The following is an 18,002-nucleotide window of genomic DNA, read 5'->3' as shown; positions in this document are numbered from 1 at the left end:
CCATGGATCCAATCTTCCAAGAATCGTTCCTCTTCCGGTATGAAGCTGACAACCTGAAAAGACAATGCTCATTTGGATAATAAATTATGTACCTCAATGCATTAGTTCTATCAACTCTGAAATTAGTTGATAGTTCCATGTGAAACTTTTTAATGGCTTTTACACAATCTTTTGTGCGAAATGTATCTCCTTGTTTCAAATATCCTTGCATTTGCACATAAGGACTGTACCATATATCTGATGAAAGTTCATCGGAACCCAAATTCAACCTTGTCATGTGTTGAGGTGGACAATATACATGACTAGATGGTAATGGCTCCTCTTCCCCATCAGCGTTCACCATTTAATCAACCAAGATCTCGGTTTCTTCTTCTTCGTCATCTGCAACATTCACCTCAGCTTGTTCGCCGTCATCAGTTTCACAAAACACTTGTGACTGATCAATGAACTGAGACACTTGTTGTTGCGGTGGTAATATATACAACTCTATATTGTTGTACCCAGATTGTTCGTGACTGAAAAACATATGTTGAACATCGTCATCATCCCGAATCTTCTTCTGATAAAACTTCACCTAGTTTTCTGCAAACCAAACCATATTTTTATAGATGATTTGGCCCACAGGACTGCACTGCAGTTTCTTTTCTATTCTTTGTTTCGGATGTGAAAAATTTGATCATCGATTTATTATAAACCGAGTTACCTCTGTGTTGCGAAAACAAAAACCGAATAATTGATGCTCACATATTTCACATTCGATATGGGCACTGATCATGTAATGTTGTGAGGAAGAAATTTTTTTGAATCTAACTTTAGTATTTCTTTTGATCAGTATGGGTACTGAAATTGAATGTATTGACATGTTATTCTCATGCACTTAAATAGGGTAAGCATTGAATGCATTGATCATACAATTCATCTGCATAAACAAGACAATGCAATGAAAAGAATCCATGCAGAGACAAGAACACACAACGCATGCGCCTGGTAGAATCTCTGCACACGCAAAGCATGCGCATGCACACAAGGAATCTCACAAGAATCTCTCCTCTAATAGTCCAAACATGCCCCAATTCCCTAGGCGCAATAGATTCCAGAACCTCCGACGTGTTTGAGAGATTGACATCAAAAAAGAGTTGATGCCCAATGGGATTATTCCGACTGGAGAGACTTCGCAAAAGAGATGTGTCGCCAATGGAGGAATCGACGATAACACGTCTTAAACGAACCGGTCATCCATGGTGCAAGACCAACTCAACAATATATGTGATGGTTTAAGTCGGTAACAACACAACAATTTGGGCCCGAGCCACAATATTTGATTGATCCACGCCAACTAGCTTCGTCATCATACGCCCAACAACAAGTTCCCATCCAACACCAATGTCAAACCACCCAAACCCAACAACCAACCTCACACCATCAACCTACCACATACATCCAACAACCAAACACCCAACTTCGCAACCCATTCATGACATCCACCCAATAACCAAACACCCAACGTCGCAATCCATTCATGTCACCCACCCAACCATAAAACCAAGAATCAAACCCTACCTACCATCAACCATACGCTTCAACCACAACTGTCTATAGCCTAGATGATACATATGGGTCACTTTATCGTAGCCCCCACCAATGACCACTCAAATATCCCATCACCAAAATACACAACCATTGTTTAACTATATTACACCCCAGGAACCATTGCTTCGTTTCCAAAATGATTCAATGTCCCAATTCGGGAAACTATACCGTCCACAATCCACCAACCACATCGACCTAACTATGATGACATGGCCACCGAACTCCATTACGGAAGCGTCGTTGGCCAGAGCCCCTGGCTATTGGGAACAAATGATGACACATCTATCAAATACCGCTGAAACTTCCGCCAGACCTTCACACCAACCATCATTGGATCAGATCAGCATGCAAAGATCCCAAACTCCTCAAGAAAATCGTGGGAGACCTCGAAGACAAACTAACACACCTGGATGTGGAACAGGGAGACGTTTCGATCGGGCCGGTCATTAAATTTTTGTCAATCCCATGTAATATTTATTATATCATGAATAATTTTTTTTAACATTATATTTCATTATTTAATAAAAAAAAATTAATACAAAGGTGTATGCGTCAAATGAATTGGCGCATACACCACATGACAAATGCGTGCGCCAGAGGCATTGGCGCCTCTTCATGAGGCTCCCAAAGCATGCGCCAGCATCACTAACGCTTCCTCCTAATACTAAATGGATGCGCCAGTTCATCTGACGTATCTGTTTTAAAATGTGATTATTTTAAAAAAAAATTAAAATAATGGTTATTTTGGAATTTAAAAAAAAATAGTAATTATTTAAAAAAAATTCTTAAATAGATGTATTTAAAAGTTATTTTAATGGTCAATTACTCCAATTATCTAACGTGGTCCAAATCACCCATACAGTTCAAGCAAGAAAGCAATTATTAATATTGAACAAACAATTCCACCGTTGAAAAATTCAATTATTAACATGTTCCTCATGTTAATCAGTCAACACAAACACATAAATGGGGAAGTTATAGGAAAAATTGAGAAACAAAAGGCATAAATCACATAAGAGCCATATGTTTAAATAGGATATTCTAAAAGACAACTTTGATGACAAAACATCCAAACCCAACAAACAAATGTAAATTGTTTCTAAGTAGTCGACAATTAAATGTTGATCATGCGTAAAGCATCAACACTTACACTAAAAATATTGTAACACCTAATAAAAATTAAAGATAAAAAAACAAGAGTTGATGTTTAAAAAGAAGTACAAAACACATCATCCCAATACCATGCCAGACATTTCGTGGAAACTCCAACCAAATTCTCGTAACTACATTTTACAAAAAAATAAATATATTTTTTGAACTTTAATAACAATACTATTGAGAAATCACAGTAATTTATTAAATGTGTTCTTCTTTAATCCGAAAATCACATGTAATCAAATGTGCTAAGAGACTGAGAGGTTGAACAATCCTACAATCAATAGGAAGAAGATGTTTTAATAATATTTTGACAAATAAAAATAATAAAAACTCAAAATTCTAAGGACCTGTTTGAATCCCTTTTCAAAAATAGTTTTTTAGTTTTTAAAAATTAAAAATTAAAAAATCTATTTAGAAAGCTAATTTTTAAAAATTGTTTTTCAAAACTCTTTTTAGTTTTTCAGTTTTTAAATCTAAAAAACAAAAATAGCTTTTGATGTGTTTTAGTTTTTATTTTGCTTTTCACTTTTCAAATCCTACCATTGAATTGAATACACACGGGAAAGAGATTTTTTCTATAATTTTCATTAATGACAGTTTTCGTAATTATAACCATAATTTTATTAATCTCTATAATTAATTTTTTCTTAATATTTTTCAGACATATATAAAACAAAGTAATATATTATCATCCATATAATAATAAACTGTTATACCAAATATAAATAAAATAACTGTGTTTATTTAATTTTGAAAATAATTTTATTAGCATTTTTTTTCTAAAAAAATATTTATAATTTATAAATATTAATTATTTTTTTTTATTTTTTTAAAAAAATTGACAAATTTAGATTTCCTCTCAATTTTTTATAACAACTTGACCTTTTATAAAATTATATATTTTTTTCATTTCAAAAATAATAAATATTTTTTATTAATAATAATTGTTTAAGAAAATTGATCGGTCATCAAATCGGTGAGAGTGTACTGGTTCATTGTTCGAACCATTTGATCATTAGTCGAATCGCATAACATAATCGAATTAAATCAGATAATTTAGTTGAATAAATCGGTATCTATAACAAAATTATATAGTTATTAAATCGTCGAATCGGGTGACCCTATCTCTAAAAAAAATCACGACTACTAAAAAATTTTAAAATTTTAAAATTTCAAAATTTCATAATTTTAAGAATTCATTCTTTAAATTAAAATTTTAAATATACACATAACAAAATAATACAAAATACAAATCTATATAAATTTTGAACAAAGTCTAATGGAAACAGAAATTGAATAACAAAATAAATGTATCGTCTAATAAATTTAATTTTAAGATGGAAAAGTTGTTCTAAATAAATTTTGAACAAAATCTCTTTATATTTTAATTTTATTTAAAAAAAGAATTATCAAAATGACGACATTTTGTCAGAGGAAAAAAAAGCAAAAATTTAAACAGTTGATTCTCAATTTTTATCAGTTTTGGTCGATTCTGACCGATTCCCACAAATACAAGAATTTTTTTTTTAATATCCAGATTTTTTAAAAAAATTTCAAAAATACACCATTTTTCCAAAAAATTACAAAAATGGCCATTTTTGGCCCTAAATTACACCTAGGCGCCACCCTAGTTGGCGCCTACCCTTAAGGGGTAGGGCAAGTCGCCACGCCACTAGGAGTGGCGCCTACACTCTTTCTATTTTTTTTTTTTTAAATATGTTTTTTTGTTTTTTTTTTTTAAATTTTTTTTTTAATTTATGAATTTATATTTTTTATAACTTATATCAATTTATATTAACACATATATATAAATAAAATTATTTACAAGATATATATATATATATATATTAATTTATATATATATTAATTTATATATATATTAATTTATATATATATTAATTTAATTTATAAGTAATTAATATTATTTATAAATTTTCGGAAAAAAAATTAATTTATATACGTGTAAATAAATATTTATACACATGTAAATTTATATATATATATATATATATATATATATATATATATATATATATATATATATATATATATATATATATATATATATATATATATATATATATATATATATATATATATATATATATATATATATATATATATATATATATATATATATATATATATATATATATATATATATATATATATATATATATAAAGATATGATAGACAATATCTTTAAAGATAAAGATATAAAGATAATAAACAGAAAATATTTTTATTTAAATAATAGACAAGACAAATATTACAAAGATATGATTAAAATGCATTATTAATTTGGGATTTATCACATATGATGCGGTCCCTGGTACGATCCGCACGGGGGAGGTCTAATTACTCGCCTAGTCCTAACGCGTCCCCTTGCCGTTTGCCGTTGTGGTTGGGTCGAAGTCCCTTCAGTGTTGTAGGAAAGACGGGTCCCCTCTGCGCCCTCAAAGCTTTGTCTCGGTGGGACAAACTGACTACTGCTGGGTGCGCCCTCGAATTGTGGTCTTTGGTAGTTTAGGGTTGAATCGGGTTGGCCAAAGAACAATGTTTGTTGTGGTGTGTAGTAGTCTTGTTGGTAATCCTCTTGTATACCCGTGTCGGGGCTAGGTGGAGGACTGGAAGAGCTCGGGACATTGTCGTGATGGAAGTGTTGGGATTGGTGGAAGTGGGGGGATTGATATTGTGGTAGGTGTTGGGATTGTTGATGGTGGTGGGAATGTTGAGTTTGGTGTTGGTAATCTTCATGGTATTGGGGTTGAGTTTGTGGTATGTATTGTTGATTTGGTTGGGGGGTGGACATATGTTTTGGTGGTTGTTGTTGGTAATACGGCGGTGGTGGTTGTTGTTGGTAATAAGGTGGTGGTGGTTGTTGTTGGTAAAATGGTGGTGGTGGTTGTTGTTGGTAATAAGTTGGTGGTTGTTGTTGTTGGGAATATTGTGGTGGTTGTTGTTGTTGGAAATATGGCTGTTGCTGTAACACCCTTCTAAAATACCCCAAATATTTAATTAAAATAACAATGTGTCAATCAGAGTAATATGCAATCAAGGGTGTCACACAGTTACTTCACACCATTCACCAATATAACGATCATGCTCTTTTATTAAATTCAAAACATAAGCATTTGCACAAAACGCAGCGGATAGAAATCTCATCAATCATGTAAAACATTACATGTAAAATGGTTCACAACCAACAATAAAACATTTAAAGCAAGTTAAAACATCCCATCCCGATGTTACATCTATCAGAGCACGACCCACTAAGGAGACTACACTAGACTCCAAGCATTAACTTCTACTCAACTCATTGCTCGTTACCTGAAAAATAGTTGTAAGGGTGAGTTCCTCAATCGATATAACAAGCATTATAAAACATCATGTAATGCTAAGTAAATAACACGTTTCATCACCCAAATCAGATTACACATTCAGCAACAGCAATGTCAACTCAATCATACTCAACATCAACACCACACACAACACACGTATAATACTGGAATACATCCATTCATAGTATACGCCATACATCAATTATGCAATGAGACTCCATGCATGCGGTACCGACTCTTTGTGAACATATAGTTCACCTCACCGTCCAAATCCAGGCACGGCTACCAAGCCCACTAGTCCCACTCATTTGAGACCTAGTGACTCACTCACTAATTCCTCACCACGGGAATTAGCTACCACCCCAAATGGGTCATGCTATGCACGCTAATCACCTAGCATGCAAACATCAACAACAGTCCAAAATGACTAACTCACTAATTCCTCACCATGGGAATTAGCTACCACCCTAAAGGCCACAATATGCATGCTAATCATCTAGCAATGCAACATCAACAACAAAATCCACAATGGACCTATGCTCACACTCTAAGCCATACAACAGTCCATTCACAATTGCATACATAACATGTACATTCACAACATTATGCATACCATCAAACATCATCAACACATGTATCAAAACATCATATCATGTCAAATAATCAACCACAGTATTAGCACACTCTACTAATACCTATACTGCTCAAAATAGCGGGAAATAACCCCTACTATATCACACACCGATATAGGCAACCATCAATTAGGCATACAACATTTTAATTAACACTTTTTCCACTCTGCAACAGCGTTAACCGGTTAACGCCCTGGGTTAACCGGTTAACGCAGCACAAACACGCTTCCTGTCCCAAAACTTAACAGTGTTAACCGGTTAACGCCCTGGTTAACCGGTTAACGCAGCACAAACAGCAATCTCTCAGCAATCACAACAGTGTTAACCGGTTAACACCCTGGGTTAACCGGTTAACGCAGACAAAACAGCAATAATTTCACAGTTCAACACAGTGTTAACCGGTTAACACCCTGGGTTAACCGGTTAACGCAAGACAGAAGCTGTTCCTGCGCTAACACAAGGCAGAATGCAGAATTCCCCGCATTTTCCGCCGTTGGAGGACTTCCGGACCTCCGATTCCAATTCCGTAAAAAGCTATACGTTAGGGAAATTACAACACACTCAATTACAGGCTCAATTTCAGTTTTTACACAACATATCCATCACAATTTTCAGCATTCAACAAATCCCAATTAGGGTCAATTCAACGGTTTATCACTACCCATTACATGCTAACCCATAATACCCATTAAACGACGATAAACCCCCCTTACCTGAGTTAATCCGGCAACTTTGAGCTTCAAGCTTTCTCCGTTCTTCAACCCTTGCTCTCTAGCTCTTCCTCTTGCCCTTTCTCCACTTTCTCAATCGCTTCTCTGTTTCACGTGAAAACTTTATTTTCCAAATGAGATTCTTTTTCCTTATTTCCAACTTATATATTTTCCACTTTATATTATTATCCCAATAATAATAATAATTCAATAATTCCAAAATAATAATAATAATAATCCAATTATCTAATTAAATTAATAAATATATTATTAACTTAATTTAAATAATTATCATATTATTATCGGGGTGTTACAGTTGCATCCGGGGATCGTCCAAATAGAACGGGTCAGACACAATCATTTCTGGATTTGTATTTGCTCTATACCAATCCACATATTCCCTTGTCGGCTTCATTTCGTTGGGCGCCACCGGAAATTGTAGAACATAGTGGGCACGGTCTTTCCACATTTTACGAAACTCCTTAGCAAATTCCTTCCAATGTTGGGCATACCACTGGTGGCTGACTTTTTTTAGATGCCAAGGTTCCATAGACATTGGGGGGCCTGGGATTTCTTGATGCATTCCGAATTGCAGCTTGACACGGTCACTTTGGTGCATCTCCACAGTGGTGAACCGCATTATGGCCGTTTTTGTTGTCCAAACAGCTGCATCTTCGGGGTTGGGTTGATGTTCCAATCCCAAATATGGCCTCCAAATAAACTGCAAAGAAAAAAGCAAATATGTTATTTATCGAGAATGCATGATATTAATAAATCAGTTAGAAGCTGAGTGATTTAGTGGTAATACATCTTGTGCTCGGAGACGATCCAAGAGTTGACGATAAAATATAATTTTATTTTTGGGGGTAAGACTGTAATCCAGTCCGGTTGTAATGAACCTAAACAAAAAAAGATAAATAATATTATTTACAAATATTTATAGAATAAATATACAAAATGATATAACATCATAAATTTACCTAGTTGCGTAGGGGAATGAGTAGACATTAGGATTTTCTGGGGCTAGCCTCGGCAATCTCCACCACCCCCATGTTTGGAGCAAAAAAGCACATCCAGAAACTGTACAGTGCTCATTTTGTGCATTTTTACACAAAGAGCTATATAGGAATGCTAATACAGCAAAACCCCAACTATATGTGCTTATTCTATCAATGTCCCCGAGCAAACTCAAGTACATAAAGTTTATGCTATTTCCCGTCCCTTCGGGAAATAGCAAGTTCCCAAACAATAGCATAATGTAAACCCGGGTTTTTATGACTTTTTCTTGTTCAGAGGATTCCTCAGTCAAAGTTATGAAGTCGTGGTACAATTGGAGGCTAGATAATTTAATACCCTGACCCCTTGCTTTTGCAGATCCCTCACCCTCGACCAGATCTACCCCTAACATTTGAACACATATTTGGTTGGGCTGTTGAACATTTCCAGTCACAGGCTTACCATCTATTCTAAGACCCAAAAGCATTTACATGTCCTCTAATGTGACAGTACATTCACCAGTTGGTAGGTGAAAGGCGTGTGTCTCTGGTCTCCAACGTTCACACAGAGCCAGAATGAATTTGACATCAATTGTGGCATTTACGACATGCATAACATGACCGAAACCCGCACGCTCTATGTAAGGTACGCACCATGGGTCTGGATAAGGCATAGGGTGTGAACGTTGACGAAATTTCTTGGGATCCTTTAAAAACAAACAATATAAACAATCATTAGATTGGACTTTTAAAAAACAAATTAGAAACATACGAAAGAGGCAATGTTCAAGAAAAACTTACGAATGAGGCAATGTTTGCCCTAGTGCCTCTGTGTTCTTGGCCCATGGTAAGAAGAGACATGACTGCAATGTAGAACGAAGCTTGGTGGATGAGAAGTTTCGCCGGAGTTCTCTGAATAAAAGTGTTAGTGGTTGATGAAAACTTGCAAGAATGACCCTCTATTTATACTCGTTTTCAAGTAGACTGAATATGCAAAAATGTGACAAGTGTAAGGCATGCGTGGGAATCTTGCAGAATAGGTGCAGGCTAGGTGGTAGTGTTGGCATGCATTGGTGCAGACTAGGTTGCACTTGTCTTGTCTTGGGGAAGACTTGGTGGAACCTGATGATGCAAAGGTGTGACACGTGTAAGGCATGCGTGGGAATCTTGCAGAATAGGTGCAGGCTAGGTGGTAGTGTTGGCATGCATTGGTGCAGACTAGGTTGCACTTGTCTTGTCTTGGGGAAGACTTGGTGGAACCTGATGATGCAAAGGTGTGACACGTGTAAGGCATGCGTGGGAATCTTGCAGAATAGGTGCAGGCTAGGTGGTAGTGTTGGCATGCATTGGTGCAGACTAGGTTGCACTTGTCTTGTCTTGGGGAAGACTTGGTGGAACCTGATGATGCAAATGTGTGACACGTGGAAGGCATGCGTGGGAATCTTGCAGAATAGGTGCAGGCTAGATGGTAGTGTTGGCATGCATTGGTGCAGACTAGGTTGCACTTGTCTTGTCTTGGGGAAGACTTGGTGGAACCTGATGATGCAAAGGTGTGACACGTGGAAGGCATGTGTGGGAATATTATTTAAAATAAATAATCAGGTTGTTTAAAATAAATAATTAAGCTTAAATAAGATTGAATATTGTTACATGTCAAAATTATATGCATGCAGTAGACGTGTCAAAATTATTACATGCATGCAGCTCCACCTAGCCTGCAAGATTCTTGCATTCTTTACATGTGTCCAAGTTTTGCATGCGTTGCTCTTGGAGAAGGCTTGGTTGAAGACATGCATCCAAAGATGTGTCGGAATCTTGCAGTATAAATATTCACACACATTTTCACAAAGGTATTCACAATATCTTCACAGCAATCTTCACAAAACCTTCACAATATCATCACAAAACCTTCACAATATCTTCACAAAACCATCACAATATCTTCACAAAACCTTCACAAAACATGGCATCTTCATCACAATACAAAATCAAAGCTCACGTCAATGGTGAGACTTATGAATGTGATATGTCTGGCTTCCTATTTAGAAACACCGAATGCACTCGTTTTTGTCTAAATAGAGGAGCTGACTTCTCTTATCTGAAAAGGAAGATTGAGTCCAAACTAAGACAACCCATGTCCCAAATTTTTTATCAACAACCTTTTTTTTCAGAAAACAACTCTGTCAAGTTTTATAAGTCATTGATTCAAAATGACATGAAGACAAAATACATGTTTCGTAACCATGAGTATTCTGGTTACGAATACATAGTGTTGTACATTGTGTTGGAACAATTTCAACCAACTCAGAATATTCAGTCACAGGTTATTGATCCTGTGATTGATGATGAACAAGATGTTGAGCACCACGTTGAAGACGATATGGTTGATGATGCTGAAGACGTGGTTGATGACTTGGTGAACCGTGATTCTGAAGACGAAGACCAAGTTCAAATACCTATAGCGCAACGCTACTCGCCGCCTGCGCACTTCACAACACTTAACTTGGGCGAGGATGAGCCCTCATCAGATATGTTCTACAACCCATATATGAGGTCTGATGAGGACTTAAAGAAGGGTGACCAATTTCGGACCAAGGAAGAGTGTCTGTTAGCAATAAAGAACTGGCACTTGAAAAACTGTGTTGACTACGATGTTATCAAATCAAATCCGGAAAGATACGTTATTGTATGCAAAAATCCGAAGTGTGGGTATAGGTTGATGGCATCGTACAAGAAGAAACATAATGCATGGGTGATATGGTCCATTTCTCAAGCTCACATTTGCATCAACACCAACATGGCACAGGATCATCGCAAACTTAGCCATGATATGATCTGCCATTCCATATTACCTCTAGTTGAGGCTGACCCGTCACTGAAGGTCAAAACAATTATCTCCCATTGTGTGGCTGTTTTCAAATATACACCGTCATACAGAAAGGCTTGGTTAGCGAAAACCAAGGCAATTGAACTGGTATACGGTAACTGGGAGGAATCATACAAACAACTACCACGCTACCTGGTTGCACTACGATTGTATTCACCTGGGACGGTTTCTATAATGGAGACCTTGCCGGCACAATCCCCTGACGGAACTCGTCTAGAAGGTAATGGAATATTCCATAGACTTTTCTGGGCATTCCGTCCTTGCATCATCGGTTTCACATTCTGCAAACCACTTGTTCAAGTCGATGGAACTTGGCTGTATGGGAAATACAAAGGATCGTTACTGATGGCGGTCGCACAAGATGGAAATTCTAATATTTTCCCAATAGCCTTTGCATTGGTAGAAGGAGAAACGGCTGCTGCTTGGAGTTTCAATACTACCACCGGGAAATAGTGTTGGCAAATTCTGATGCAGGGAGGTGGATTGATAATATCGACAGAGCGAAGTGGACTAGATCATACGACGATGGGGTGAGGTGGGGCCACATGACAACAAATCTTGTGGAATCAATGAACGGCGTCTTTAAGGGCATACATAACCTCCCGGTAACCGCATTGGTGAGTGCGGCCTATTTTCGGATGACAATGTTGTTCGTAACAAGAGGCAGGCGCTGGCATGAAGTGTTGCAGACGAGTCAAGTATATAGTGATGCCTGCATGAAGTTTATGAGGCGGGAATCTGCCAAAGCCAGCAGCCATCGGGTTACGGAATTCGACCGCCATGGCCACACTTTTAGTGTCAAGGAAACAATTGACCACAACCAAGGGCTGCCCAGACAAGAGTATAGGGTCCTAATACCAGACCGTTGGTGCGACTGTGGTCAATTTCAGGCCTATCGTATGCCTTGTTCCCATGTCATTGCAGCGTGTTCACACAGCCACTTCGATGCATTATCGCTAGTGTCTCCCATCTACAAAGTTGCAACATTGCTCAATGTATACGACAATCCCTTTCCGGTGGTAGCATTGGAGGCGTATTGGCCAGAGTATGACGGGGAAATTGTTTGGCACAACGAATCGATGCGGCGGAATAAAAGTGGTCGCCCAAATAGCAGGCGCATTAGAACTGAAATGGACGTCGCAGAGAAAATGCAGAGGAAGTGTAGCATATGTAGACAACTAGGGCATAATAAGAACAAATGTCCATATCGTGGATCTAGTTCCACAACTTAGTTTTCATATTCATAAATCTGTGTACCAATGCTATTTATCATTAAAGTTTACTTTTTATTCCAAATAGAAGATGACACTTGAACAACAAACACAAACATCTAACATTACAACACCAATTACTAAAACAAAAATAAATACTGGAACAAAACAAGTACTAAAACAAGAACAAGTACTAGAACAATAACAAATACAACAACAACATGACAAACAACCATTAAAATCTAAGAAATTACAACAGTTAACACTATGTCGTCTGATCCATGCATCATTTGGATGCAATCAATGTCGCTTTCAACTTCAACCCACCAACGTATCGTTTCTCCAGTTTCAAATGAGAACCTTGTTCTAAGCCTCTGAATCCTTCTGATGACTTCACCAGGTTGGTAATCTCCCTCTAACCAAGACATCAAGGACCTTTTTAGTTGGTCCAACGAACGGATGTTCCAAAATTTCATCTCCATTGGGGGTTTCAAAGGCGAGAAAATAACATGCCCATCCCTTTTTAAGATTACTTGTTCAGGATCCGGACGCCTTGATGATGTTCGCTGCCATGATGACGGTCTTGGGGATGCCATGAACTCAACTTGATAGAGAAAGTGATAGGAAATAGTGGTGAAGAAAATGCAAGGAAATAACACTTTATTTATAGGAAAAGATCTGGGTTGTACACCAATCTACTTAACCCTAATTAGTGTCGCACTTGATTAATTAGTCTTATGGGGAATTAGGGTTTCAATTAGGTCATAACTACCAAACTCTAATTATAACCGATCAATAAACCCTAATTATAATTGATAAATTAACCTTAACATGATTAACCCTAATTCTCCCAAAAATTTATAAATAATATTAATTACTTATAAATTAATTAATATATATATATATATATATATATATATATATATATATATATTATATATATATATATATATATATATATATATATATATATATATATATATATATATATATATATATATATATATATCTTGTAAATAATTTTATTTATATATATGTATTAATATAAATTTATATAATTTATAATAAATCTAAATTTATAAATAAAAAAAAATTAAAAAAAAAAATTAAAAAAAAAGAAAAGGAAAAAGAGTGTAGGCGCCACTCCTAGTGGCGACTTGCCCTACCCTTTAAGGGTAGGCGCCAACTAGGGTGGCGCCCATGTACAAAATTAGGGCAAAAATTGCCCATTTTTGTAATTTTTTTGAAAAAATGTGTATTTTTGAAATTTTTTTAAAAAATCTGGATATTAAAAAAAAAATCCAAATACAATATTTTAATAAATCCAACAATCAAACTATATCGGTGACTCATCCGATTCTCAATTCAATCAATTTGATCCGTTGATTCAATCCGATTTTTAAAATCTATCACTTATTTTCCAATTGGAGTAGATAATAAACATGAATATTTAAAAAATAAAATGCTTCTAACTAAAAATACTCTTACAATATTTCTTAGCAAAGTTGTAATTTTAATAATACTTAAATAATAAAACTAATTTAATAAGAAAAATCAATAAAAATTAAAATTTTCAATCATATTATAGTATAATTTATATTTCTTATAAAATTGAGGAAGAGAAAGTGATTAAATATAAACAAAAATAGTAATGATGAATGTCATGAAAATGATTTAAATCATTTGTTTGAAATTATGTGTCAATCTCTTATTATTAAAATAATATTTTATTAATTATATAATTAATATTAAAAAAATAGTTGACATGCATTCTTAGATCTTATATTAAATAATTAGTGACTAAATTATATTTATATTTAGAGATAACGAAATATATTTTATTATTAATTAAAAAGAATTATCTATTTAAATATATTTTTAATCTCTTATTAAAAATAGTATTGAAAATTAAACTATCAAATAAACTTTTTCAATTTTCACATTTCAAAAACAATTTTTAAAAACTAGTCTATCAAACAAATATTTTTGATAATTCTCTTCCTAAAAACACTCTTTAAAATTAGATTTCAAAAATAAATTTTAAGAATGAAAACCCAAAAGTGTTTCAAAAAGACCCTAAATCTTTTCAGATTCCATCCATAAGAAACTAATATCCCTAAAATGAAAATCTAAAAATAATGACACTCACTGCGGTGATAAGTCATGAGTTTTCCGAACTTAAGCTTGAAAAACGCAACACATACTTAAAAAAATAATTCATAAGAAAACTAGTAATTTAAATTCATATAGTATGCAACTCAAAGACGAAACACAACGTCAACTCAAAGGAAGAAACACAATGTGGAAACCCTTGAGTAACAAAGAATTCATCAATGTCATCTACAGTATAAAAAACAATACAAAACCCTAAAAACATTGAAATTTTTTAACCGCATTTCGGTTATTATCAAAACAAAATCCTAAATTTAAAAAGAGCAAGGAGAGTTAATAGATCAGAATGGAGATGAATAAGATGAATATGAAGAATAAGGTTTTAGCAATTTAAGGTTTAGTGAATATAAATAAAGAGATGAAAAACAAGAACTTAGGGTTTGAGACAACTAACCTATTAACAATGGTTTTCTTCAATTCACTAAAGCAACCAGTGTTGGTGGATTTGGCGGCGGCATGACCTGAGGCAGTCGGTGTTGGTGGTTTTCCTTCTTTCTTCAATCGGTGGATGTCACAATAATCAGTGCGTGGAGCATATTGAACGCATTCCTCTCTAGAGCATGGTGAATGCATTTCCCTATTCCTTTGGTCGCAAAGTTCAGTAAAAATTTCTCAAGTTGCAACATGGTGAAAATATACAATTTTTTTCTAATTAAGTGTTGGGCAAAAAAAAATACTAGAGTAGTTAGACTTTGAACCTTCATTGCCCATATGGTTTTTTTGAAGCCCCAAAACATGTTAGGCAAAAAAAAACGAGGATGGCTGAGTAACTGTCGCAGCCCATATTTTAGAGCAGTTGGGCTTGGGCTTGGAATCGTCGCAGCCCATATAATTTTTTTAAGCACCAAAAATACGATGGTGGTTGAGTAACCGTCGAAACTCATATTTTAGGACAGTTGGGGTTGGAACCATTGCACCACATATGATTCATATGATTTTTTTTAAATCTAAGAGGGCGGTTTTCAATGAACTATCACAACCTATGTGTCGTAAAATGATATTTTTATTTTGTAGTGTGAAAGAGAAATACTTTTATTAAATAAAATTATAGTAATAAAAAAGAAAATTAAATTGGTAAATGCTGCTATTGTTAGGTTTGACACTATTATCCAGATTTGAGTTCGTGATCTCACAATTGTATGTGTGTGCGAGTTTTTCCACTTCAACTACAAACCAAAAAAATGAAAATTTTAGTAGATAAAATCAAATAAATATTTGTAGTTTGTTGAGAATTTTATGTCATATATGAAAAACATATTTAAGTTCGCAAACCTGCAACGAATTTTATCTCAAGTTATTATTCCAATGGAGAAATCAAATGATCAACTACTATGGAAAAACAATGATCTATGTTTCTATGAAAAAACATATCAATTTTTAAAATGAAAAAAAAATATAAAAGAAATTTTTTATGGGCATAATCCAAATAATATATGTAGTTTGTGAAGATATTTATGAATAATACAAAATAAAATTAATTTTGAGAAATGAAAGAAAAGAGAAATATTTACTGGATAAAATAAAGCAGTATATATAATTTGTAGAAAAGTTTACGTTAAAAAAAACAATTCAAAAAAAAAAATCTAAGTTAAAGATTTAATGGATAAGATCTGAAATTTACTATAAAATACAAAATAATTAATTTAAAAAATAATAATAATAAAAAAAAGAAAAAAACATAAAATAAAATATTTGACGGATATAATCAAAATAGATAAAGTTTTAAGTTAAATACACATAGAAGAAATAATTTTAAAGTTTAAATAAAAAAATAACAAATTAGAAAAACAAACAAATAGTTTGTTAAGATATTTATGTCAATTTAAAAAAATAACCAAATTATACGTTGACTAAAAAAATTAGATGGATAGTATCAAAATAAGTTGTTAAAATATTTATAAAAAAAAACAAACAATTTAAAAATATCTATCACCATATATATAGAACTATTGATTAGGTTTTTAGGATTCCATATATGTTGCAAATTCAAAATGTCTATCACCAGTTTTGATTATGCTCTCCCTTGCAAAACCCACAACAAGTACGATATTTTCTTCAACTCTTTCACTATTCACACAATGATCACAAATACTCCTTCCATGGTTGACGAATGGTTCTTAAGTATCAACCCTTACCTTAACAACAACAACAACAACGTCATCGTTGGCTTGGATGTTGAATGCCTCCTCGCCAAACGTCATGGTATATCAAACACTGCTGCTGTCCTTCAACTTTGTATCGGCGGAGAATGTCTTATTTTCCAAATCTTACACGCCTCGTACATCCCAGAATCACTTATTGCTTTCTTGGGTAACAAAAACTACAAGTTTGTCGGTGTTGGGATCAAAGACGACGTTGACAAGCTTCTTAGAGACTTCTCCTTGCATGTTGTAAGCTTTGTTGATCTTCGCACACTTGCTGCTATAAAGAGAAGGGACGAATCATTGAAGTTTGCCGGGCTTAAAACACTGGCTTTTCGTGTTCTTGGAATAGAGATTGAGAAATCAAAGAAAATTACTTTGAGTGATTGGAGTAATTTTCCACTTACTGTTAAGCAAATTGAATATGCATGTCTTGATGCTTTTATCTCATTTGAGCTTGGAAGGATTCTTTTCTTATAGGCTTTTATTCTCTTTTTATAGGAGTTATGTTTTTCATCTTTTAGGTTTGATTTAGGTATGTTTTTAGGTTCGAGTTTTATTCTCTTTTTAAGTATTTTTTTTGTTTGGCCTTTATCAAGTATTTTTAGGTTGGATTCAGGTCTATTTTCGTTTTTATCAACTCATTAGTTATATTTTTATTCTTTTTAATGTATATATTTCTCATTAAAAAAATCTATGATGAAATTATATAAGAAGATCATGATATTTATTTTCTCAAATAATTACCATTAGGTTGGTCATATTATTTATTTAGTAAGTTATTGATATTAAGTTACTATATTTTTAATTTGAATTTGAAATTAGATTTGTTTAAATTTATTTGGTAATATTTTTATGGATTAGATATGATTTGATTTAAAAATTCGATTAGAATTAGAATTATATAATGTTTGATTAAGTGAAGAAAGTTATAATTATAAATAAAGGTGTTAACAAACGTGGTGTTGGACAAGTCAATTCTACAACATCAATTTGTAGGATGAAGATTGACTCCACTGACAAACACATGTTCAAGCTATATATATATTATCGTATGTAGGAGTCTTAACACACTCCCTCATGTGATGGACTGGACATCTAGAGCACGGAAATAAATTGTGGGTGACTCGATAGCAGAAATCTGATACTAGATGACCCACCACTT

General features: G+C 34.0%; 1 protein-coding gene across 1 annotated transcript; it reads left to right on the top strand.

The window, feature by feature from the left end:
* The first annotated feature begins 16,687 nt into the window (after positions 1 to 16,687).
* Positions 16,688 to 17,317, top strand: LOC127131103 (uncharacterized). The gene has a single exon (XM_051060037.1). It carries the CDS (start codon positions 16,688 to 16,690, stop codon positions 17,315 to 17,317), a length of 630 nt encoding a protein of 209 aa, XP_050915994.1.
* Positions 17,318 to 18,002: the final 685 nt, after the last annotated feature.

This window comes from Lathyrus oleraceus, chromosome 3, assembly GCF_024323335.1.
Source record: "Lathyrus oleraceus cultivar Zhongwan6 chromosome 3, CAAS_Psat_ZW6_1.0, whole genome shotgun sequence".
In the NCBI taxonomy this organism is placed as follows: Eukaryota; Viridiplantae; Streptophyta; class Magnoliopsida; order Fabales; family Fabaceae; genus Lathyrus; species Lathyrus oleraceus.
Note: the sequence above shows the minus strand (reverse complement) of the source record. Positions and strands in the feature narration are given on the sequence as shown.

Coding starts and splice junctions, on each gene's coding strand:
- LOC127131103 (XM_051060037.1), top strand. CDS start 16,688: ATGTCTATCACCAGTTTTGATTATGCTCTCCCTTGCAAAACCCACAAC.